This window comes from Schistocerca americana, chromosome 4, assembly GCF_021461395.2.
Source record: "Schistocerca americana isolate TAMUIC-IGC-003095 chromosome 4, iqSchAmer2.1, whole genome shotgun sequence".
Lineage (NCBI taxonomy): Eukaryota > Metazoa > Arthropoda > Insecta > Orthoptera > Acrididae > Schistocerca > Schistocerca americana.
The window spans coordinates 833818151-833845616 of record NC_060122.1 but is presented as its reverse complement, the minus strand read 5'-3'; the positions used below and the strand labels follow the sequence as shown (position 1 = coordinate 833845616).

The 27466-nt window shown below is 42.4% G+C and overlaps 1 protein-coding gene across 1 annotated transcript in view; it reads right to left on the bottom strand.

Annotated features, from left to right (window-relative positions):
* The window catches only part of LOC124613842 (glycine-rich protein DOT1-like), a 92063-nt gene that overhangs the window by 24751 nt on the left and 39846 nt on the right, over positions 1-27466 (bottom strand). The window contains exon 2 of the mRNA XM_047142565.1: positions 26899-27028. Within this exon, the coding sequence (XP_046998521.1) occupies positions 26899-27028 (130 nt within the window). The remainder of the gene's footprint in view (positions 1-26898; positions 27029-27466) is intronic.

Below are 27466 nucleotides of genomic sequence, written 5' to 3'. Positions count from 1 at the left end.
TCATGCAAATACTATCAGGATCAGTGTAGGTAACAACTAAAGTCATTCTCCATCTGTTGGCTGTGTTATGCTCAGATGCGAGTCGTCATTTGTGGACGTTGTATTCAACCAATCACATGCATTGGGACATCTTAATGTAGTGCAAGTTGCAACGGTGGCCTGTTTAATCAAAAAAGGCTGGACTTTCAACCATGTTGCTGCAGATGCCAGTGCCTGTACAGCGGTTGTGGACACGTTGTTGTTGTTGTTGTTGTGGTCTTCAGTCCTGAGACTGGTTTGATGCAGCTCCCCATGCTACCCTACCCTGTGCAAGTTTCTTCATCTCCCAGTACCTACTGCAACCTACATCCTTCTGAATTTGCTTAGTGTATTCATCTCTTGGTCTCCCTCTACGATTTTTACCCTCCACGCTGCCCTCCAATGCTAAATTTGTGATCCCTTGATGCCTCAGAACATGTCCTACCAACAGGTCCCTTCTTCTCGTCAAGTTGTGCCACAAACTCCTCTTCTCCCCAATCCTATTCAATACCTCCTCATTAGTTATGTGATCTACCCGTCTAATCTTCAGCATTCTTCTGTAGCACCACATTTCGAAAGCTTCTATTCCCTTCTTGTCCAAACTATTGATCGTCCATGTTTCACTTCCATACATGGCTACACTCCATACAAATACTTTCAGAAACGACTTCCTGACACTTAAATTTATACTCGATGTTAACAAATTTCTCTTGTTTGGAAACGCTTTCCCTGCCATTGCTAGTCTACATTTTATATCATGTCTACTCCTCAAATAGCAAAACTCCTTTACTACTTTAAGTGTCTCATTTCCTAATCTAATTCCCTCAGCATCACCCGACTTAATTCGACTACATTCCATTATCCTCGTTTTGTTTTTGTTGATGTTCATCTTATATCCTCCCTTCAAGACACCATCCATTCCGTTCAACTGCTCTTCCAAGTCCTTTGCTGTCTCTGACAGAATTACGATGTCATCGGCAAACCTCAACGTTTTTATTTCTTCTCCATGGATTTTAATACCTACTCCGAATTATTCTTCTGTTTCCTTTACTGCTTGCTCAATATACAGATTGAATAACATCGGGGAGAGGCTTCAACCCTGTCTTACTCCCTTCCCAACCACTGCTTCCCTTTCATGTCCCTCGACTCTAATAACTGCCATCTGGTTTCTGTACAAATTGTAAATAGCCTTTCGCTCCCTGTATTTTACCCCTGCCACCTTTAGAATTTGAAAGAGAGTATTCCAGTCAACATTGTCAAAAGCTTTCTCTAAGTCTACAAATGCTAGAAACGTAGGTTTGCCTTTCTTTAATCTTTCTTCTAAGATAAGTCGTAAGGTCAGTATTGCCTCACGTGTTCCAGTATTTCTACGGAATCCAAACTGATCTTCCCCAAGGTCGGCTTCTACTAGTTTTTCCATTCGTCTGTAAAGAATTCGTGTTAGTATTTTGCAGCTGTGGCTTATTAAACTGATTGTTCGGTAATTTTCACATCTGTCAACACCTGCTTTCTTTGGGATTGGAATTATTATATTCTTCTTAAAGTCTGAGGGTATTTCGCCTGTTTCATACATCTTGCTCACCAGATGGTAGCGGTTTGTCAGAACTGGCTCTCCCAAGGCCGTCAGTAGTTCCAATGGAATGTTGTCTACTCCGGGGGCCTTGTTTCGACTCAGGTCTTTCAGTGCTCTGTCAAACTCTTCACGCAGTATCGTATCTCCCATTTCATCTTCATCTACATCCTCTTCAATTTCCATAATATTGTTCTCAAGTGCATCGCCCTTGTATAGACCCTCTATACACTCCTTCCACCTTTCTGCTTTCCCTTCTTTGCTTAGAACTGGGTTTCCATCTGAGCTCTTGATGTTCATACAAGTGGTTCTCTTATCTCCAAAGGTCTCTTTAATTCTCCTGTAGGCAGTATATATCTTACCCCTAGTGAGATAACCCTCTACATCCTTACATTTGTCCTCTAGCCATCCCTGCTTAGCCATTTTGAACTTCCTGTCGATCTCATTTTTGAGACGTTTGTATTCCTTTTTGCCTGCTTCATTTACTGCATTTTGATATTTTCTCCTTTCATCAATTAAATTCAATATTTCTTCTGTTACCCAAGGATTTCTACTAGCCCTCGTGTTTTTACCTACTTGATCCTGTGCTGCCTTCACTACTTCATCCCTCAAAGCTACCCATTCTTCTTCTACTGTATTTCTTTCCCCCATTCCTGTCAATTGTTCCCTTATGCTCTCCATGAAACTCTGTACAACCTCTGGTTCTTTCAGTTTATCCAGGTCCCATCTCCTTACAGGGAGGCAAATCAGTACATAAGGTGAGTTTGAGGTCATCAAGGCATTACAAACTCACGTGAAGAGCGATACTCGTCCATCTGAGAAGGCTCACTGGAGCCGCTGTGCTTGATCAGACTGTGATGAAGAGATTACGAGACAGGACCTTACGACACAGACGTCCTGTTCTGGTACCCTGCGTAACACTGCAACATCTTGTAGCTCTTATTCAGTTATGCTGCTTCCACGTCAACTGGCAACTTTGTCACAGGTGAAATTCATAGACGAGTCCAGACATATTCTGACGGACTGTGATGACCATGTTCATGTGTGGAGACCCATGGTGAGCGGTACCTGTCAAATATTGTCAAGAAAGTCGACAGATCTACAAGGTTTTTTCATTTTGTGAGAAGGCTTCAGTGTCGACAGCCATAGGGATTTTGTGATGGCCTACGGTCGCCTTAACCATCGAGCAGTACACTGGACAGATTTTGTTCGACAATGTGGTGGCTGCTGCATGCAGTGGTGGTAATGAATTAACTCTGATGTTAGGCCCTATGTGGCAGGCATCAGCAGGGATGTCATGTGAATCCTGGACATTGATGTAATGGAATGGCTAACAGTGAGTCTCGACCTAAACCCTGTCGTGCGTATGTGGGACATGCCTGACAGACGTATTCCATCACAGTCTTTCCAAGAACTCTCATTGAATCTCATTAATGAATGGGAATGGATAGCACATGGTGACCTCCCCAGACTTATTTAACATTCATCAGACAGCCCTAGATTTATATGGAGCATGTCACGTAGGTGTCAAACAGTGATAAATGCTCAAGGAGGGCATACTCTCTATTGAAGCTCTCAGGATGACGGATGAATGATTGTTCCTATTTTGTTTACGACACCTGTCGAATTTTTGAGTTATTTTTACGTAAACGATCGAGGATATAGCGATATTTATATGTACTTCATTTGTGAAAGACTGAGTTATAATTTGGTAACATACCCAGTCCTCAATTACAATGACGTGACAAAGGTCTTGAGATACCTCAGAACATAGTACCGGACCTCCTTTCACCCAGTGTAGTGTAGCAACTTGACGTGCTATGGACTCAACAAGTCCCCTGCAGAAATACCGAGGCGTACTGCCTCCGTAGCCATCCACAACAGCAAAAGTGTTGGTGGTCCAAGATTTTGTTCATTAGTTGAACTCCCGACAACGTCTCATAAATGTTCAATGGAATTCATGCCAGACGATCTGTGTGACCAAATCACTTTCTCGAGTTGTCCAGAATGTTCTTCAAACCATTCGCGAACAGCTGTGTCCCAGGGATGTGGCGCATCGTGATCGATAAAAATTCCATCGTTGTTTGGCTGCAAATGTTTTCCCACATTAACTGTTTCCAGTTAATGATCGGTTAAATTGGGCCAGAGGACCCTGTCCATTCCATGTAAAGACAGCTCACACCATTATATAGCCACCATAGGCCTGGCCAGTGTCTTTTGACAACCTAGGTCCATGGCTTCGTGGGGAGTGTGCCACACTCGAACCCTACCATCATCTCTACCCAACTGAAATCGGGACTAATCTGACCAGGCCATCGGTCCAACTGATATGCTCACGAGCCCAGAAGAGGCACCGCAGGCGATGTCTTGCTGTTAGCAAAGGAACTCGCGTCGGTCGTCTGCTGCCATAAGCCATTAACGCCGAATTTCGCTGCACTGTCCTAACGGATACATTCGTCGTACGTCACACATAGTATTCCATGGTTATTTGACGCAGTGTTGCTTGTCTGTTAGAATTGACACCTCTTCGCAAACGCCGCAGCTTTTTGTCGTTAACTGAAGGCCGTCGGTCACCGCGTTGTCCGTGGTGAGAGACAATGCCTGTAATTTGGTATTCTCGGCTCACACTTGACGCTATGGACCTTGCAATACTGAATTCCCTAACGATTTCCGGAATGGAACGTCCCATGCGTCTAGCGTCAACTACCATTCCGCGTTCAGAGTCTGTTAGTTCCCATCGCGCGGCCATAATGACGACGAAAACTTTTTCACGTTAATGACCTGACTACAAGTGACAACTCCGTCAACGCACTGCCCTTTTATACCACGTGTACACGATACTGCCGCCATTTGCTCATCGCTGTCCCATGACTTTTGTCACCTCAGTGTATTACTCAGTACAGTATGGCAGACGACAGAAAGTCATGTTCCTGTAATTCTTTTGAGCAGTGTATTATGAAAGTATTATTAAAAGACTGCTGTGCCACGCTACCTAACTGTCAGTTTAATAAGTCACGGTTGTAAAATACTGACACGAATTCTTTACAGACGAATGGAAAAACTGGTAGAAGCCGACATTGGGGAAGATCAGTTTGGATTCCGTAGAAATGTTGAAAAACGTGAGGCCATACTGACCCTACAACTTATCTTAGAAGCAAGGTTAAGGAAAGGCAAACTTACCTTTATAGCATTTGTAGACTTGGAGAAAGTTTTTCACAATGACTGGAACCCTCTATTTCAATTTCTAAAGGTGGAAGGGATAAAATACAGGGAGAGAAACGCTATTTACAATTTGTACAGAAACCAAATGGCAGTTGTGAGAGTCAAGGGGCAGGAAAGGGAAGCAATGGTTGAGAAGGGAGTGAGACCCTATCCCCGATGTTATTCGATCTTTACTCTGAACAAGCAGTGAAGGAAACCAAAGAAGAATTTGGAGTAGGAATTAAAATCCAGGGAGAAGAAATAAAAACCTTGAGGTTTGAAAATGACATTGTAATTCTGTCAGCGACAGCAAAAGACTTGGAAGAACATTTGGACGGAATGGACAGTGTCTTGAAAGGAGAATATAAGGTGAATACCAACAAAAGCAAAACGTGTATAGTGGAATTAAATCATGTGGTGGTAAGGGCATTAGATTATGAAATGAGGAAATAGAGGAAGTAGTAGATGAGTTTTGCTATCTGGGAAGCAAAATAACTGAGGATGGTCGAAGTAGACAGGATATAAAATGTAGACTGGTCATAGCAAGGAAAGCGTTTCTGAAGAAGAGAAGTTTGTTAACATTATGTATAGATTCAAATGTCAGGAAGTCTTTTCTGAAAATATTTGTATGGAGTGTAGCCACGTATGGATGTGAAACATGGACGATAAACGGTTTAGACAAGAAGAGAAGAGAAGCATTTGCAATGTGGCGCTGCAGAAGAATGCTGAAGATTAGATGGGTAGATCACGTAACTAATGATGAGGTATGGAATAGAATTAGGGAGAAGAGGAGTTTGTGGCACAACTTGACTAGACTAAGGGATCAGTTGGTAGGACCTGTTCTGAGGCATCAAGGGATCAGCACTTTAGTAGTAGACGGAAGCGTGGAGGGTAAAAATCGTAGAGGGAGACCAAGAGATGAATACACTAAGCAGATTCAGAAGGATGTAGGTTTCAGTAGTTACTCGGAGATAAAGAATCTTGCACAGTATGGAGCAGCATGGCAGCATGGAGAGCTGCATTAAACCAGTCTTTGGAGAGAAGAAAACAACAACTACTGTCAACTTTCTGAATTATAACAAGACACACGATGAATGATTAACGTAGCCTATTCTGAGGTACTGTGACCTTGTTTTACTTGTGGTACCGTGACCTTGGTTTAATAAGACAAGTACGTGCAAAGCAGTTCCCCCGAAGCGGAGTTACGCCAGGGGAGAAGTGCTCGCCGCTAAGTGTGTTACGCAACAGCGGAACACCTGCCGTAAGCTGGCTGTGACGTGTCGGGCAGCAGTCATCGACCTTGGAAGTGGCTCGCCGCTTCCTCGCTGCCGGCCCGGCAAGGTCAGCATGAATATGCAGCGCCGGCCGCCGTCTGCAGCCGGCCGTGACACGCCGGCCAGGGGTCTGGAACGGGAAGTGGCCGCGGCTGGACCGCACTTAGCCTCCAGCAAGAAGCTGGAGCGGCCGAGTCCGCAGCAAGGCTGCGTTTACACGGGGGGTATTTTACAGGGATAGTGCTGCCCTCAACGTAGCCGAAAGGTAGCTGCAGTACACCGAAGTATTGTCTTACGGACCGGAAATACTGTCGCGTATTTGAAGAGGAGTTCGATCTGCTTGCTGGATTCTGAAATTTACCGCAGCGTGGTCAATTAACACAAACAGGAGCACCACAAAAGAAGCTTAGCGCCCCTTCATCGCACCTATGTCTCTTAATGAGAACGAGCAGCTTCATGATTGTTGAGTCACAGTGCCACCGCAGTGGATTGAGCTCTTGTGCTCCATCAGTTGCTAGTAGTTTCTGCCATCACCGACCGATGTCAGCAACGCACAGACAGTAAAACGCTAAGCCGTCGAAGCAATGTGTTTTGTAAACAAAATGATATCTTCTGTGTTTATTATTACTTTATTACTAATTGCTGATATAAGTTGTTTAGGTGCGAATGAGGGATAATTTGGTATCTGGGTATTGTTATGTATATTTGCTGTGTACAGGGTGAAAGTATTTAAACCGACAAACTCTGGGAGGTTGTAGGGGACATCAAAACAAATATTTTTCCCTAATGTCATTTTTTTTCCTATCAGGAATATTTAAACCGGTAAAGAATGATTTCTCTGGCGGCAAATTAATTAAACCAACGAACACTTTTCCATTTTTTTATGACCAAGAGACAAAACATTAACACAACCCAATTTCAATTGCAGCAGATTTTCAAAAATGCCGCCATTGATTCGTAAACAGAGGTTACACCGGGCAAAAACCCCAGGAGTATCCTGAATTGTTCCTGCTACTGCTGCTATCCGGGCAACCAGATCCTCTTCTGATGCAACAAGAGTTGCGTAAACAACTGTCCCCACACAAAAAAGTTGAGATGGAGCATATCTAGGGTCGAGCAGGCCATGGTACAGGATCACCTCTGCCAGTCCACGTTTCTGGGAACCGTCAGTCCAGGAATCGACGCACACGACGACTGAAACGTGCCGGCGCCCCGTCATGTTGGAACAACATGCGTTGTCGTGTAGGGAGCGAGACGTCTTCCAGCAATTCTGGCAATGCTCTGGCGAGAAAATTGTGGTAGTGCCTGCCTTTTAATGGCCTAGGTAGCAGATATGACCCAATTAAACAGTCCCCAACAACACCGACCCACACATTAACGAAGAACCGCACTTGATGAGCGTTAGTAACTGTGGCATGTGGGTTATCCTCACTCCAAACATGCGAATTGTGCATGTTGAAGACTCCATCACGCCCGAACGTCGCTTCACTTGTAAACAACACAGGGAATGGAAATGTAGGATGCATTTCACACTGTTCCAGATACCACTGCGAAAACTGTGCTCTGGATGGATAATCAACTGGTTCCAGGTTGTGGACACGCTGTAAGTGAAATGAACGTAACAATTGCTGTCGAAGGACTGTTCTTACACTAGTCTGATTCGCCCTCATGTTATGTGCAATTCTACGAGTGCTGATTGAAAGATCTCGCTCCACAGGCTGCAAGACAGCTTCCTCAAATTTCACCCTTCTTACCGCGCGACAGCCTTCCTGTGCAGGTAATATGCTAAATGACCCGGTCTCACGCAGATGTTGGTACACAGCAGCAAAGGTCGTATGATGCAGGATACGGCGATTAGGATATTGTTGTTGATAAACCCACTGTGCAGCTCGTCCATTGTGGTGCGTTACGTAGTACGCACCAACCATATCAGTGTACTCACTCCAAGTGTATCGCTCCATCGTAGTAAACAGAGACAATGCACTACTACACTGGTGGACAGCAGTTGCCTACAACTGAAGAGCGTAATACGGCCTCCACCGGTTTAAATACTCCTCATAGGAAAAATGACATTAGGGAAAAACATTTGTTTTGATGTCCCCTACAACCTCCCAGAGTTTGTCGGTTTAAATACTTTTCACCCCGTATATGATAGGGTGAGTAGCAAGGAATGAAATGCACACACGAACTTCCGGTAACACGGCTTTGGTTCACTGGCTGGCCACTTGGAGCGCTGCAAGTATATCAGTCCACGATCTCGGTTTCTTATTGGTTGGTTTTTAGTGTTCCATGTCTGTTTTCGTTTCGCGGCTGACAGAAACTTGCTCACCACATTGTGTTTCTGATTACTACTTCCTGTGTGTATAGCACGCTTTGAATTGCGTTGAAAATATGACGAGCGTATTCTGATTGAGATCTGCTCGCATCCGTAAAACTGGGTGCGGTAAAAGATTCCATCTTTGGCGTTATTCCATACCAGCCAGAACCTGGTTTCGTCACATGATATTCAGTGCACTTTTGTGTATTTATTACTGCTAACGAATCTGTGAGTGCACTGCTCATTTTAAATGCATTGTACATGTATTGCTTTTGTTCTGCTTTATTTTTGTTTACACCGATTTTCCACCGGGCGTTGTGGCCGAGCGGTTCTAGGCGCTTCATTCCAGAACTGCGTTGCTGCTGCGGTCGCAGGTTCGAATCCTGCCTCGGGCACGGATGTGTGTGATGTCCTTAGGTTAGTTAGGTTTAAGTAGTTCTGAGTCTTAGGGGACTGATGGCCGCAGATGTTAAGTCCCATAGTGCTTAAGGCCATGTGAACCATTTTTGAACCGATTTTCCGTACTTTCACGCATTTCGTAGCGAACTGCCTGTTAGCAGGTTTTGCCAACATTGCTATTCAACTTCATTACATCTTGTCACGGAATGAGTATGTATTTCTGCGTTGAGTGGTGTTGCTTCTTGCACTGAGTGCCATGCATTTCACAGAGGCTTGCAGAGAGTGAATGTGGATAAGTGTGCTTTGTAGGTTTGGTGACTGGAGATTCTTCCTTGGAAATGTTAAAAATGAGTCAGTAAGAGAGGAGTGCTTTAGTATTTGTGGTTTTTATAAAGTCCTTAATTTAGTAAGTCGCTCTGAAAAGATTTGTGTTGTGATTGGTCCGTAGTAAAAACGTGGGATAGTGCGGTTTAATACCGATAGATCGTTAGCTGTGATGTACCACAGCCAATCAGAAGAGAGAACATGCGCCTGTGTTTTATGGACTGGAGCAGGGGTTTTAGCTGTGATGTACCACAGCCAATCAGAAGAGAGAACATTCGCCTGTGTTTTATGGACTGGAGCAGGGGTCTCCAAACGTTTTAGCCTCTGGTCACACAGGCTCTTCCACTAAGAGCCAAGGGCCAAAACCTAGCAGCTGTAGTATGTCGTTTTTGAGACCTGACCGCTAGTACTGCTTGAAACTCCTTGGTACAGTTCAGAAGTTTTCGTGACGCTTACCACTGCTGTCGGTCCTTACCAGCTGATACTGAGTGGCTCTCCAATAGTCATTACACAGTGGTCTGTTTATTCTTTGGCCTTGAGCTGCGGTCTTAATTTCGTTTCGTAAACTTTGCTACAGATAAATACCACTCGTAAAGGTCGTTGTAACGCGAGTCCACAAAACGCTGTTACTTTATCATTAATACCACAGCAAATTGCCTGAGCGTGGCGCGAGCTGCATAATTTGTTGTACGCATGAGGGATATCCTCCCACCACAGCATTCCTCGCCAGGCGGTGGCAATAGCGGCTACATCTTTATTCGGTGCGGTCACTGCTTATGTGGCTCAAGAAAAGCTGGACAGACTGTAGTCATCATAGACCAACAAAATATAGTGTTGAATTAATTGCAACTTTTCGTTTCAGCAGTAAACTGTGATGGAGCTCTCTATGACATACAGACCTGGGGTGGACTCTAGTCCGCTGTTCCTGCTGGCACATACAGGCAAGGGTCCAGGTCGTTTCCTATTGCTGCAGTGACAGCCGATGCGAGTGCTGGGCTTTGCGTGTTGTTACGGCTACTTCCGACAACGCTAAATGTATAACTGGCATCTTCCGGAGAGTAGAAAAATTGTGTGAGGCGGTACAGCACCATCTTGTGGATAGCAGCAATTTGGGCGATCTGAAAAGCGAAGTATATTGAGCCTAGTCTGTTTTGTGACTTCAGTTTCTTAGTGAAGATACAGTGTGTTTGTCATTATTGAATTTAATCAAAAATGCCTTAAAGATATTGAGAGTTGGCAATTCTCTCTTAGGATTTAAAGGTTGGCTACAGCGCGCATACACAAGCTCTGGAATCTAAGATATTGTTGTCGCGCCTCGCAGCGGACGGATTAACTAGTGGCAGTTTGGAAGCCAGTGTAGGAGCCCGCCTGCTGCGGTGCGCACGTGTGTTGGGCGAGGGGTCGTCGCCGAGCTGCCCTACTGCCGTGTCCGCCAGCAGCGGCACACGATTTGGTATTTAGTTGATATTTTTTATAATTTGCAGCGCGCTTATTAATCTAAAGAAAAGGGTGCTTGTATGTGGGTAGCTTCAGACGGTAATTTTGATAATGATAGGAGTTGAATTCGTAAGGGAAACCATTGTTAGGCAAATAGATTAAGTACTGATTTTTGTCATTGATTTCTTTTGTAATTGTCAGGGAATTGTTTCGCTATGTATTTAATTTAGAAGTATTTCAGTCTGTCTTAAGAGTTTGATTAATTTGTAATATTGCTTTAATGCCACTGGAGGCAGATTTACATACGAAGCGATTGTTCAAAGTGCTTCTACCGTTTTGCTAATTGAATGAGAAAGAATCGCTTTCAGTATATAGTTTTTTGTTTGGGTTATCATTTATCGAGTTTAGATTTGACCAAACTCTTTCTCTTGAATTATATTTTGTTGTAGTAAGCAGCAGCAGCCGCAGCAACAGCAGGAGCCGCCATACAGAACATGCATTGAACTCAGCATGAATAATAGGTTTTTTATGTTTTTGTAAAATAATGGAATGCAGCAGATCAAGCAGTGGCAGCAGAAAGACCAAGTAAGTTATTTGTAGCCCACAGGACCAATTAAAAAAATAATAATAAAGTGTTGGTGACCTCTGTAATAGTAAAGTTAACAAGAGTACAAGAACGAGATTTTCAGTAGAAAACGCGAGATAAGAACAGAGAGCTCGCGACTTTCAATATATCCAGTTCAGTTTTTTACTCAAAACCCTTTCCCTTAATATTGTTGACTGACATGATTTTAATTTGCACTTATAACCCTTTTGTGTGGATTTGCGTAAAAATGGGGAAAAAAAACGAAAGATAGACAGTGAGTCCAGAAATTTTAAAGAGCAATGGGGGCATCAATATTTCGTGACTTGGTCGAGTAATAAGGTAATGTGTATAAATTGCAGTGAAACAATATCAGTTCTCAAAGAACAGAATATATAACGTCATTATGAGATTAGACATTTCCTGTGATGCTCCATTCTTACCAGAAGCCAATGGTGAGAAATATACGGGTTTTTGCAACGCGGTTTGAAATCTCAGCAAATGTTGTTCAAGAAAGTAAATAATGGACAAGAAGCAGCTACTCGTGCTAGCTTCCGCGTGGCTCCCATAAGAGCAAAACTTGGGAAAGCATTTACTGACGGCGAATTAATAAATGATTTCATAATTGCAAACAGTTAACGAAATATGTTGAGAAAAAAGCTAATTGATTTAAAAACATCAGTCTATCAGGAAACACTGTGGCCCGAATGGCAAATGATATTGCTGAAAATATATTAACGGAATTGTCTGAGAAAACTCGACACTTAGAGTGGTTCCGTTTGGCCCCACTACCCTGTGAAAAAACATTCTCCAAAATGAAATGTGAAAAAACTATTTACGGATCTATACTAATTGTCGTCGCTACTAATAATTTCCACTTGTAAACATGATCCACAACTACGAACAGTTGTAATTAGGAAGTTACAGCTGCATAAATCTCATTAATCGTAATTAAAATGCTTAATTTCATTATGTGAATTGCCTCTGTGTGTCACTTAGGTACTGTATATTTTCAGTAAATCTTATATAATTAAATAATGTCAAAATATTCAGTTAAATTTTATATGTCAGTTAATGTTTATCTTAACTGGTCACAAAATAAGAGCAACTGGTTATTTTGCGTATTTTCAATAATTTGTTTCTGCTCAACCAGTATTTAGGAGGGAACACACGTGCAAAGCAGCTGTTCCGATTGCTTAGACAGTGTGGGTCACAGCTCCATTTGACGAATTAGTGCAGAGTTCAGGAAGTACGGGGGTTGCCCAGAAAGTTTTTCTCAGCTGAAAACACTGCTACGAATGCGAAACGTTACGTATGTATTATTTGAAGTCTCCTGAGGAGCGCGCCAAGTTTCCGTCACTCCCGGCAGATAGCGTGGCTGCAGGACATTTTCCAAATGGCGTCTGTAGGTGATGAACGTTACAAGCCACGTGTCGTCATTGAATTTCTCAGTTCAGAGAAAGAACGTGTAGGGAATGTACACAAACGCTTGTTCAAAGTCTATGGAGCATCTGTTGTCGACAGAAGCGTGGTATCTGGACACTGAGGGTGAGGACATGAGAAGGCGGTTCGACGGAGCACCACGATTTGCAGCGTTCGAGGAGACCACCCACGGCTGACATGTTGCAGCGAACTGATCTAATTCGCGAGGACAGGCGCAGCATCTGTCCATCAGAAAAGGATGTTTGCACAGTGAAGCACTGGCTCCGTCTCTGGGTCAAGGATCGGTACCGACAGGACATACACGCCCCTTTTTTGCGCTGGAGGTAGAACAGGATGGAGATTACGAGGGAAAAATAGGGTGTGTAGATAAATTCGTTCGCGTGTGTATTTCTCTTTATGTTCAACAAAGAATCGTTGAAGAAAAAATGCGGTGCATTACTTTTTGGGCAACTCTCGTTGTTGTGTTCTGCCCACTCGTCTAATATTGGTGCCTAGGAAACCTGCTTTCTAGGGTCGCTAGACAACAGTTCAAGCAAGTCGTGTTAATGAATTTTTATTACAGTAAGATAAATGACAATACTTAACTTCTGTGTAATGCAGAAGTGTCGCAAACAATGGGCGTAGACAAATAAAAGGTCTCTTCAGTATATAGGCCCTACAACTCCTAAGACACGTGAAACAACACATTTCCTAAGTCGCTACTGTAGAGCTCGTAGGTTGGCTAGACTTCAACTAGTTCGCGGCCAGGCTACCAGATGCCGCTGCTATCTCGGTGTCGTCCTAGAGAGCGGTCGGACGTCGTACTATTGGCTGACATCGTCTCACAGTCCTGTCTGCTCTGAAGTTCTTGACCGTCATGCCCGCTCTTGACGTTACGTCTGCACACTCGTAGTCAAGCCGTGGTCGATAGGAAGCGATCGTTCGACCATCCAGCTCTCATCTTCAACAAGTGTTTGTGCTCCACATTGGATCTAAGTGATCTCTTAACTCTCTTGGTTTTGACTTCATAATGAGGTGACAAACGTCATGGGATAGCTACGCACGTATACATATGGCGGTAGCATCGACTGCAAAAGGTACGAAAGGGTGGTGCATTGCCGGAGCCGTCATCTGTACTCAAGTGATTCGTGTAAAAAGATGTCCGACGTGATTACGGCCGCATGACGATAATGAACAGACTTTCAACGCGAAATGGCAGCAGGAGATAGACGCATGGGACATTCCATTTCGGAAATCATTACGAAATTCAATAATCCGAGATCCAAAGTGTCAAGTGTGTGTCGAGAATACCAGATTTCGTGCATTGCCTCTCACCGCAAACCAAGCAATGGCCGGCGGACTTCACTTAACGACCGAGAGCAGCGACGTTTGCGGAGAGTTGTCAGTGCTAACAGACAAGCAAAACTATGTCGTACAACCGCAGAAATCAACGTGGGACGTACGGCGAACGTATCCGCTCGGACAGTGCGGCGAGATTTCACAATAATGGGCTATGGCAGCAGACGACCTATGCGAGCGCCTTTCCTGACATCACGACATCGTCTGCAGTGTCTCTCTTCGGATCATCACGATATCGATTGGATCTTACACGAGTGGAAAAGTGTGACCTGGTCACATGAGTCCCGATTTCAGTTGGTAAAAGCTCATGCTAGGATTCGTGTGTGGTGCAGACCACATGTTGTTAACATGGCACTGTCCAAGCTGGTGTGAGCTGTCTTTACATGGAATGGACTGGGTCCTCTGGTGCAACTGAACCGATCATTGACTGTCATTGACTTGAAATGGTTATGTTCAGCTACTTGGAGACCACGTGCAGCCATTCTTGGATGGAATTGTTATGGATGACAATGCGCCATGTTACTGGGCGACAATTGTGTGGTTTGAAGAACATTTCTGGACAATTCGAGCGAATGATTTGGCCAGCCAGATCGACCGACATTAAGACCTTTGTAACATTTTATGGCACACAATAGATACGTCAGTTGGTGCACAAATCCTGCACTGGGAACACATTCGCAGTTAAGGACGCCTGTAGAATCAGCATGGGTCAGTATTTATTCAGGGGATTTTCAACGACTCGTTCAGTCCAAGCCATGTCGAGCTGTTCAAAAGGAAGTGCGACACGATATTAGATGGTATCACATGACTTTTGTCATCTCAGTATATATAAAAAGTGGTCATTTGAATCTACTATCTGGATCTTGCATCTACATGATAATTGATAGAGTTGTGTGATTCATTTTAGACTCCTCACGCAGGCTCTAATAAAGGTGCTGATTTTCGTGGGACTCTCATTGGGCCGCGCGGGATTAGCCGAGCGGTCTCAGGCGCTGCAGTCATGGACTCTGCAGCTGATCCCGGCGGAGGTTCGAGTCCTCCCTCGGGCATGGATGTGTCTGTTTGTCGTTAGGATAATTTAGGTGAAGTATGTGTAAGCTTAGGGACTGATGACCTTAGCAGTTAAGTCCCATAAGATTTCACACACACACACACACACACACACTCTCATTGGTAGCTTCGGAGCCACCTTTATAATAAACTGACAATTTAGAGCATTCTAAACAGCACTCGATGACTGCCTCACAACATTCTGAGCGTTTTCTAGTAAGTTGGAGTCCTAATAGGGTTGGTTTTGCTGGTATTCCTTAGCCTTTCATACATGTTGTTGAATTACTTTATAAGGAACGAGTTTTTAGTTTATCAAGTTATTTACTGTATTATTTTTCTCCTGTTCTAAATGTAACAATTGCCGTTCATCGTAGTCCAGCTGTATGCCGCTCTGTATCTGTACACCTAAATGACAGTATCAAATTTGAACTATTTCCAGCTCTTTCTCCTCCGACTTTCCCTCCGTTACCCAGGGTATTACACGTTTCACGCAACAGAAAACAGTTTTACACGCATACTCTGGTGCCGATATAGATACACTTATCCAGCAACTTAACCTGGACGTACATTCTAGTAAGTTAAAGCATATTCAGTTACAAGACTAATTATCAGATTACGTTGATTCGAATATACAAGTAGCAGCCGTTACACACAAATTTTTCAGTTTTACTATCCAAGTAGTCTGTTACCGTGAGTGCATAGCCCAGCTACAGCAACTGACGCGGGCTTGTAAGTCCTAGTGTCTCAATGAGACGCGTAAGCTGCCATATACGAACTTTTTAGTGCGGCATGTGATCACCAAATGAGTGTCTAAGAAATTACTTCCTGAAGTTGAACCGTCCCTCATTAGACGCTTGTTTGCCACTCATCCGTGCTTTTAAGTAAACAGTGACGTCGCCTACAGCATTGCGGGACATCCAGTTTGTGTTTCAGGCTGGTACACAACGTCCAAGACTGAAGTGTAATGAACATGACGGGCTGGATGCAACTGTCCGCCCTCAAAAAGTTATTTTATTGTCTTAATAGTTTTAGAACTCATCAGCGAGAGAACAGTTATTTTCAGAAGGCCAAGTGTCGCTCCTGTTGTAATTAGGGCCTCGAGAACGAAGTGCGTAATTCGGCCTATTGGTTGAAAGTCAATGGTACATGCCTTTCTGACGATGTACAAGCGTTGTCACCTTCGTTTCGTCGTGACTTTCAGCTTCATGCAATTTTCTCATTCAAACCTTTAAATTTAGAAGTGTAAATCCGTGGCATCTCAGTCACTTTCCCTGATACAGGCTCGCCAGCAGTGATTCTCAACTGGCATACCAATGGTTAGGCTCACCACAGCTCCGACCATTGGGGTTGTAATGCTAGGGTATAAGGATTCCACAGTCGCGGCAGGGTTGTAAGTGGTCAAATCACGAGAAGCTATTACTGTTCTGCGTCTCGATCTCTTCCCCAAATCGAACCTGGAAATGCTCGATTCAGCCAATCAGGTGTGGGCGATGGTACCCACTAAACACCTTATGCTCTTCAAACGTAGTTTCCCAGCTATCCTCAAGCCCACATTAACTACTGTCAGGGACAAGCAAGCTCATGTTATGCTCAAGGCTTCTGCAGTACCAAAATTTTGCAAGGTATGAAACATGCCCTTTGCCTTGAAGGATAGTAGCCTGTTAGGGGCGCCCAGACAACTTTGTTTGCATTTGTGAAGTCAAGTGAGCGGGTCTATGCCCAATAGAAGACGTCAGAATCCATGATTTTGGCAGAAATGCGCCTCTACCCATCACTTAAAAAACCACACCCATCTTAATTATCACATGACCAGCAATGCCATCCCCCTCCTACTGCACCAGACCTTCTCCAGAGAATATCAGTGTAGTATTTAAATGAAAGAATTACAGCATAGTATTTTAGTCTGAATTGAAGCGAAATCACAAGGCAGCTCCAGAGCAGGCGTCTTAGCTGTGCTAACACGTGTCCGAAGTACCTGAATTTTTTTGATTTAAGCCAAAAGAAATTACCAAAAAGGAAGTGCAAAATTCGATTTCTGTAGCATATATATGTATGCCACAATGGAGCCTCAAATAAATAATTTTCCGCCGCTAAATTGTTCTATGATGATTTTCAGGTATTACAGTGTTATTTCTAAATCGAAAATGTCTCCCAATATACATCAGAAAATCAGAAATGCAAAGTTTATGTCAAGTATTGCAATGTTATTTTCCTCAAATTAAATATTTTTCACGTCTAATTGTTCTGTGATGTTTGTCACATGTACATATGTCCTTTTCGCTTCTAAACTGCCTTGTAAAGTACATCAAATTATAAATACAATGTTTACATCAAGTATGTAGCCTGTGCTAAACTCTAGGTTCATAAACAGTTAAATTTTGAACTCACATTGATTATGCCACAAATTCAACTTTTGAATTTCATAGCGTCAAGAATAATTAACCTGGCTGTAGTCCATTCTTAGGAATTCCGTACCAGGTTTCACTTGGGCTGGTATTGTGTTCGATGTATCAAATAATGAGTCGAAATATGCGTCCGTAAATAACATTTATTATGTAAATACACTTCACATTCACAGTTACAGTAACGGTCATCAGTCACACCTATTTTTCCAGTGGTGGCAACCTAATTCTGGTGGGGATTTAGAAAAAAATACGCATATTGGCAGTCACACGATCTATCTCAGTGTTAGCTTACCCTGAACTGCCTGCGGCGCCACTTAAATATATATTTAACTAGGCCACTCCCCATCGGTTTAGGGGATATGAGGTCTCAAAAACGAAGTAAAAATATGTACTTCATAGTAGAAGTAAACTGCCTGATGGCTAGCACTATTTTAATTTATATTAGTTTTTACGAAAAACAATTTGTTCTTTGTATACTACATTAAGAGTAATGTACAGGGTTTTCAGAATGAGATTTTCACTCTGCAGTGGAGTGTGCGCTGATTTGAAACTTCCTGGCAGATTAAAACTGTGTGCCAGACCGAGACTCGAACTCGGAACTTTTGCCTTTCGCGGGCAAGTGCTCTACCATCTGAGCTACCCAGGCACAACTCACGACCCCCCTCACACTTTCAATTCTGCCAGTACCTCGTCTCCTACCTTCCAAACATTACAGAAGCTCTTCTGCGAACCTTGCAGAACTTTTTTTTTTTGGTCATCAGTCTACTGACTTGTTTGATGCGGCCCGCCACGAATTCCTTTCCTGTGTTAACCTCTTCATCTCAGAGTAGCACTTGCAACCTACGTCCTCAATTATTTGCTTGACGTATTCCAATCTCTGTCTTCCTCTACGGTTTTTGCCCTCTACAGCTCCCTCTAGTACCATGGAAGTCATTCCTTCATGTCTTAGCAGATGTCCTATCATCCTGTCCCTTCTCCTTATCAGTGTTTTCCACATATTCCTTTCCTCTCCGATTCTGCATAGAACCTCCTCATTCCTTACCTTATCAGTCCACCTAATTTTCAACATTCGTCTATAGCACCACATCTCAAATGCTTCGATTCTCTTCTGTTCCGGTTTTCCCACAGTCCATGTTTCACTACCATACAATGCTGTACTCCAGACGTACATCCTCAGAAATTTCTTCCTCAAATTAAGGCTGGTATTTGATATTAGTAGACTTCTCTTGGCCAGAAATGCCTTTTTTGCATAGCGAGTCTGCTTTTGATGTCCTCCTTGCTCCGTCCGTCATTGGTTATTTTACTGCCTAGGTAGCAGAATTCCTTAACTTCATTGACTTCGTGACCATCAATCCTGATGTTAAGTTTCTCGCTGTTCTCATTTCTACTACTTCTCATTACCTTCGTCTTTCTCCGATTTACTCTCAAACCATACTGTGTACTCATTAGACTGTCCATTCCGTTCAGCAGATCATTTAATTCTTCTTCACTTTCACTCAGGATAGCAATGTCATCAGCGAATCGTATCATTGATATCCTTTCACCTTGTATTTTAATTCCACTCCTCAGCCTTTCTTTTATTTCCATCATTGCTTCCTCGATGTACAGATTGAAGAGTAGGGGCGAAAGGCTACAGCCTTGTCTTACACCCTTCTTAATACGAGCACTTCGTTCTTGATCGTCCACTCTTATTATTCCCTCTTGGTTGTTGTACATATTGTATATGACCCGTCTCTCCCTATAGCTTACCCCTACTTTTTTCAGAACCTCGAACAGCTTGCATCATTTTATATTGTCGAGCGCTTTTTCCAGGTCGACAAATCCTATGAAAGTGTCTTGATTTTTCTTTAGCCTTGCTTCCATTATTATCCGTAAGGTCAGAATTGCCTCTCTCGTCCCTTTACTTTTCCTAAAGCCAAACTGATCGTCACCTAGCGCATTCTCAATTTTCTTTTCCATTCTTCTGTATATTTTTCTTGTAAGCAGCTTCGATGCATGAGCTGTTAAGCTGATTGTGCGATAATTCTCGCACTTGTCAGCTCTTGCCGTCTTCGGAATTGTGTGGATGATGCTTTTCCGAAAGTCAGATGGTATGTCGCCAGACTCATATATTCTACACACCAACGTGAATAGTCGTTTTGTTGCCACTTCCTCCACTGATTTTAGAAATTCTGATGGAATGTTATCTATCCCTTCTGCCTTATTTGACCGTAAGTCCTCCAAAGCTGTTTTAAATTCCGATTCTAATACTGGATCCCCTATCTCTTCTAACTCGACTCCTGTTTCTTCTTCTATCACATCAGACAAATCTTCACCCTCATAGAGGCTTTCAATGTATTCTTTCCACCTATCTGCTCTCTCCTCTGCATTTAACAGTGGAATTCCCGTTGCTTTTAATGTCACCAAAGGTTGCTTTGACTTTCCTGTATGCTGAGTCTGTCCTTCCGACAATCATATCTTTTTCGATGTCTTCACATTTTTCCTGCAGCCGTTTCGTCTTAGCTTACCTGCACTTCCTATTTATTTCATTCCTCAGCGATTTGTATTTCTTTATTCCTGATTTTCCCGGAACATGTTTGTACGTCCTCCTTTCATCAATCAGCTGAAGTATTTCTTCTGTTACCCATCGTTTCTTCGCAGCTACCTTCTTTGTACCTATGTTTTCCTTCCCAACTTCTGTGATGGCCCTTTTTAGAGATGTCCATTCATTGGAATACGTCAAGCAAATAATTGAGGACGTAGGTTGCAAGTGCTACTCTGAGATGAAGAGGTTAACACAGGAAAGGAATTCGTGGCGGGCCGCATCAAACAAGTCAGTAGACTGATGACCAAAAAAAAAAAGTTCTGCAAGGTTCGCAGAAGAGCTTCTGTAATGTTTGGAAGGTAGGAGACGAGGTACTGGCAGAATTGAAAGTGTGAGGGGGGTCGTGAGTTGTGCCTGGGTAGCTCAGATGGTAGAGCACTTGCCCGCGAAAGGCAAAAGTTCCGAGTTCGAGTCTCGGTCTGGCACACAGTTTTAATCTGCCAGGAAGTTTCAAATCAGCGCACACTCCACTGCAGAGTGAAAATCTCATTCTGGGAACATCCATCAGGCTGTGGCTAAGCCACGTCTCCGCAATATCCTTTCTTCCACTAGTGCAGTTTCGCAGAAGAACTTCTGTGAAGTCTGGAAGGTAGGAGACGAGGTACTGGCAGAATTGAATCTGTGAGGATGGGTCGTGAGTCGTGCTTGGGTAGCTCAGATGTAGAGTACTTGTCCGCGAAAGGCAGAGGTCCCGAGTTCGTCTCGGTCCGGCACACAGTTTTAATCTGCCAGAGAGTTTCAATGTATAGGGTGTTTCAAAAAGGACTTTACAACTTTAAAAATATTAATTAATTCATAGTACCTGCAAAGATGATTGTAGTGCCAATTTGTCGAAAAATACATGAGGTTCCGACTCGCGTAGTTCGCTAGTGCCAAATCGCACCGTAAGGAGCGCTAGCGGCAGCTGCGTTAAAGATGACTGCCTTCACTGGGCCTGAGCGTGCTAACTGTGTCGGTGACAACAGTTCAGCGTAATTTCCGTACCAAGTACGCTAAAGATCCTCCTAGTAACGTACAATTTATGAGTGGCATAAATGTTTTGTAGAAACAGGGTACTTGGTAGGACTTGCGAAATCGTCTGGTAGTCCAAGCACATCTGACGACGTCGTTGAGCGAGTGAGACAACGTTTTGCCAACAGCCATCCTAAATCGACCCGGCGTGCATCTCGCGAACTACAGATTCCACATACGACTGATTGGCGTGTGTTGAGAAACCGTTTGCATTTGAAACCGTAAGATTCATAAACGTACAAGCAGTAAAAGACACTGATAAAATTGCTCGCAAGAACTTCTGTGCAGATATGTTAAGCCGATTACATGAGGATGAACATTTCTTGGGCAAAATCATCTTTTCTGAGGATTCGACTTTTCACTTAAGTGGTAAGGTTAACGTAACATGTTCGTGATAGCTCTAAACTGAACGTTTTTTGGGCATTGAGCAAGAACAAAGTGTACCTGGGTATGTTACAACAATTTTTGATACCACGGATTGATTAGGACGACCAAGAACGAAATGTTTACTTGATGCAGGATGGTGCACCACCCCACTGCCTGGCTGGCGTTCAGGATTTTATCAGCGATCTCTTTCCAGGTCAATGGATTGGCCGTGATGCGCCAACTGCATGACCCGCCCGTTCCCCTGACCTGACACCACTTGATTTTTTTTTTTTTTTTTTTTTTTTACGGGGATTCATCAAGGTTATCGTGTTTGTGCCTCCTGTGATGGCTTTTCTACCTGAACTTAGAGCAAGAATTTATTCCACTACTGAGCAAGTTACATTTGCAATGCTACAGCGAGTTTGTGAAGAAATTGACTTTCGATGGAATGTGTGCAGGATAACCAACGGAAGCCAAATACAAGATCTTTAGTTTAAGGTTAAAAAAAAAAAAACTTGGCGTGTTTCCTTACAAAATATCACTTAACTCAGCTCCAAATCTTCTCTCAATAAATCAGTATGAATTTTTAAAGTTGTAAAGTCCTTTTTGAAACACCCTGTATATGAATGTGGTAGAACCAATATATCTATTCCTTTCACAAATCGTTCTCCCACCTTAGCAAAATAAAATAAACATAAATCTTACGAAATTTAAAATGACAGTGAAATGGTGTGCAAAATATCTCATCTTAAAGGAATGTACTGATGATTCTAGAACTAGTCTTTGACTTCGCGAGTCTGTAACCATCCTCAGTTATGCAGAATTTAATGTTGGAATTAATATTTTATTGATAATACTTGAGCTAATGCGTTTAGTTTACATATGTTGGAGAAAAACATGTTTTGTTTCACATTATTCTTCAATGTAGTCATTTAACTGGATTTTTATATTGTCTAATAATTCGCACGACGATATCTGACACAGTTTTGGAATTAACAAAAGGAATAGGTGCCTCCTGAAATCTATTATCCTGTTGTGATCTTTAGACGTTACAGATCCTCAGTCCATAGTAGCAAAATACAGGGCGCTGAATTTAAATGGTATCTGAATTGGAAATATGGACTTTTTACGTGACTCCTACAACACAATTTCAGAAGTAGTGTATGGTATCTATAGAACTAGCAAGCGGTTAGAAATGTAGCGCTGTTGTTATAAACGTGTCATATGTATAAAATTATTGAAATTATGTATTATCAGTATAGGTTACGGTCAAACAGTTTGTTACTAATGGTTTGATCAACTTTCCTAAATGATCGATAGTCGATAATGAAGTTATGGGACAAGTGGCATAATGTTATTTTCCACACACACACGTATATTCGTCATAATTGGTTCCAAGACATGAATGTGAACCCCTAGTAAGTGCCACAATGCTATTTTGATGCCAAAACACAAGTGGCTAAAAAGTATCTTGCTTATCTGGCAGGTAGACTTCATATTTAGACTTAATGTAGACGATGTAGTAAAACTAAACTGACCAAGCTTTTGTTATAGTTGTTGTTACGATTTTAATTCGAATACTGGTTTGATGCAACGCCCTACGCTACTGCAAACTGTAAAAGCCTCCTCATCTGTGAATAACTACTGCAAACCAAAAGTCATCAGAACCTGCTTACTGTACTCTCCTCTCGATTTTTCTCTGCAATTTTATCTCCTACACTTTCCTCAAATATTACGCTGTTGACTCCCTGATGTCTCAGAATGTGTCCCACATATCAAATCATTCTTATTTTAGTCAGATTATGCCCCAAATTTTTCTTGTCCCTAGTTCTTACGAGTACTCTCTTACTAGTTATTTGATCCACCCAGATAATTTCGGATTTCTTCTGTAGCACCACATATAAAGAGCTTCTATTCTCTTTATGTCGGCACTGTATATTTTCACTTTTCACTTCTGTGCAAGGCTACACTCCACTCAAATGTCTTCATAAAAGACTTTCTAACCTTAAACTTATGTTCATTGTTGACAGTTTATTTTTATTAAAATATGCTTTTCTTGCCAATGCCATTCTGCATTTTGTATACTCTTTACTTGGGCTATCATCAGTTATTTCACTACACAAATAGCAAATATCATCTACTACTTCTAGTGTTTCATTTAGTAATCTAATTGCCTTGGCATCGCCTGATTTAATTCGGTTGCATTCCATTACTCTTGTTTTGCTTTTGAGAATGTTCAACTTATATCTTCCTTTCAAGACACTATCCATTTTGATCAACTGAACTTCCAAGCACTTTGCTTTTTTCTGAAGTAACTGCAGTGATGAACTTCAGTTCAAACTCTATATTTTTCTTTGGCTCTTTACTGCTTGCTTAATGCACAGATTGAATAACTTAGGTGATAGGCTGCTGCCCCATTCTTATAACTGCAGAAAACACGTGTTAGCTGAAATACTATGCTAAGCAGGCAAGGACACTGTCAAATAGGCAATCTGAATTACTTCCAGTTAGTGGAACAATGTAATTAATTACGTTTTTTATGCCTACACTCGCAGACACAATGCAACCTCAGATTAAATATTTTCTCGTCTAAATTGCTCTATGATGGTTGTCAATGTGTAGTATCAATTACACATCTAAAATATGTGAAGGATGTTTGCAAGTTTTTCTGTAATGCTTCATCTTACCAAGCGTCATTATCCGGCGGACGAAAATAATGCACCGTGTTGTACGCCATAAAATTTTATCCATGTTATTAAAAGCCGAATATTTCTTTCTAAGTGCGTTTGAACTAGATGTACTAGAGATTACTTTCAAAACGATCTTCCGCGGAATGCTGCAATATTTACTAGTCGTAACTGTAGTGCCAAGGCTTTCTAAAACGTATCCTATAATCAACTATAAATTAACAGCAAGATCTTTCCAGATACGCGAAGTAAAAACGCACAGACACACACAAAGCAGCCAATAAATAAACGAATTGTGGAAACACGATTTTAGGAAGAGAAGAAGAAGTCATGTGAAGAATTTTTTATTTTGATGTGGCAGTTGAACTTAATATTTTCGTAATACATTAGGAGAAATTTAGCTATGATTTACCTTCATCACAACATGGCCATAGATAGTGCTGCGAAAACTCAGAGAAAAAACGTATGTCTGAAGGCGAATGAAAATTCAAATTTTGTAGAGAAATAAAATTATATTATGTTTCTTATTCATGCACCACAGAAAATTTACTTGCCTCTGTATATCACTCTATCTATCTGTATGTTTATCTATATCTCTCTTTAGCGCCTCTTTTAATAAGGAGACAACATACAATCAGCTACAGAGGAGTGAAAGGAGTACTGTGTTCCCTAGTATCTAACATCCCCCAGTATCTGACGTTCCCCAGCAGCTGAAATTTGCAACCCCCCTGCCACAGTGACTGACTCCCCCACACCCAGAGCAGCTCTCACTCCCCAGCTGCTGACACGAACTGCACCGCGGGGCGAGTTTTGAGTTAATAAGTCTCAACTTCCTGTCTACTTGCATTTGCCTGATGGGACAAGCCGCAGCATACAGATACAAGTCTCAGCTTGGGTAGTCGACGTCATGATTAGTCTTGCTGACATCTGCTCTTGCACAGTGATGCATTCCTCCGGCATCTCGTATTTTGCCGAGTATGGATCAATGATTATCTGCAGTTGAATACGAAATGATGACTTGTTAGCAATTAGTTGCATAGCACGCGGTGGCTGCCTCACAACATTTCCAGTACTTTCTAGTAAGAAAAAGCGCTAATAACGTAGGTTTTGCTGGTACTCCTTAGCCTTTTGGAGATGCTGTTCAACTGCTTTGTAAGGAAGAAGTTGTTTTTACCTTATGAAATTATTTACTATATTATTTTTCTCCTGTTTTTATGGCTCTGAGCACTGTGGGACTTAACAGCTATGGTCATCAGTCCCCTAGAACCTAGAACTACTTAAACCTAACTAACCTAAGGACGTCACACAACACCCAGTCATCACGAGGCAGAGAAAATCCCTGACCCCGCCGGGAATCGAACCCGGGAACCCGGGCGTGGGAAGCGAGAACGCTACCGCTCGACCACGAGCTGCGGACTCCTGTTTTTAATTTAATAATGCCTGATAATTGTAATTCGTCTATATGTTGTACCATAACTGTACACATAAATGACAGCATATCTCTACAGCACCGCAATTCAGCTTTCCCCACGTTTTAACCCTCCGACTTTATTTCGATTGCTTCTCTGTAATATGACAGTATTTGTTATCAGTAGTAGCCATTCTTTGAAGGAGTCTTCTGAGTCTTGTCTACATCTTTTGGAAGTCTCCCTTAATTAGTACTTCCTACTTGACTTCTAGTTAGCTGCTTTTATTCATTTCTTGTGCCAGTATACATTTTTCACACAATCTCAGAGAAATAATGATAGTTGTACAGTAATTCTATTTATACTCGAAACGCGCGGTTGTGACGATTAATAATGACAATATACAAAGTTAAGGTTTCCCGGATATAAAAGTTAATCATAGTAGCTGTATGACGTGGGTTGTCTGAGGATTATCTAGGCGCTACGCTTGTGATGCAGCCACCAAAAGCTGCTACTTCCCTAGAAGGAAATGCGTACTATTTCTTTTCTATTTATCCGTGCTGAAATAAGATATATTCTTTTTTTTTTAGCAAATGCAATAGCGATTCTCTTGGAAGAAAGGTAGTTCCAAAAACCATGTGGAAAAAGGGGTTGTTGTTGTTGTTGTTGTGGTCTTCAGTCCTGAGACTGGTTTGATGCAGCTCTCCATGCTACTCTATCCTGTGCAAGCTTATTCATCACCCGGTACCTACTGCAACCTACATCCTTCTGAATCTGCTTAGTGTATTCATCTATTGGTCTCCCTCTACGATTTTTATCCTCCACGCTGCCCTCCAGTACCAAATTGGTGATCCCTTGATGTCTCACAACATGTCGTACCAACCGATCTCTTCTTCTAGTCAAGTTGTGCCACAAACTCCTCTTCTCCCCAGTTCAGTTCAATACCTCCTCATTAGTTATGTGATCTACCCATCTAACCTTCGGGATTCGAAGCTTCTATTCTCTTCTTGTCCAAACTATTTATCGTCCATGTTTCACTTCCATACATGGCTACACTCCATACAAATACTTTCAGAAACGACTTCCTGACACTTAAATCAATACTCGATGTTAACAAATTTCTCTTCTTCAGAAACGCTTTCCTTGCCATTGTCAGTCTACATTTTATATCCTCTCTACTTCGACCCTCATCAGTTATTTTGCTCCCCAAATAGCAAAACTCCTTTACTACTTTAAGTGTCTCATTTCCTAATCTAATTCCCTCAGCGTCACCCGACTTAATTCGACTACATTCCATTATCCTCGTTTTGGCTTTTGTTGAAGTTCATCTTATGTTCATCTAAAGGGGTAACATTATTCATGTGTCCTACAACTGAAACTAAATGAAAGTGAAACGAAAGAAAGACATCGGTACTGAGTGAATCAGTGCTTAAGCATTACGGCACTGCGCTGACGTGAATCGGCAAATGCAGCAGCGGTACGAACCGGGCACAGGCACAGGCGAGATGGTGATGGCCGCACACGGAGGAGCGAGGAAGGCTGCCACTGCTGCGGCGGTTACCGCGGCCACCGCCAGAGGCGCCACTGGCGGGCGCGGCGGCTTCACGGCTGCGACCTGCAACAGAACAGGAGTGCGTCTCACTCGTCGCGATGTGAGGACAAGGAGGGATGCAAGATGAACAGGCAGGTTGTCACAGCAAACACAGGAATCCCGCGACAATCCCTCTTGCTTATCTGACACATTCTATACAGCCAAGCTAAGGGCACATATTGAACTGTGGTATTATGGTTTTGAGTAACATAGTCCCCTTTGTTCAAATTTCATCTGCAATACTACAATACACACAGATAACGATTAAACCTGCAATTCCACGGAAGACATCAAACAACGAAATTTTTCTTACTGTGCGTATAACGTGTAGTAAGAAGAAGACATTACTAAATTTATACTCGGTTTCGCGTTACACGGGCTAAGAGATACATTGTGGCTGTAACACCAATACCTGTTTTCAATTTTGATTCTCGTAGAAGTAGTATCAGCTCTTGCTGGCGT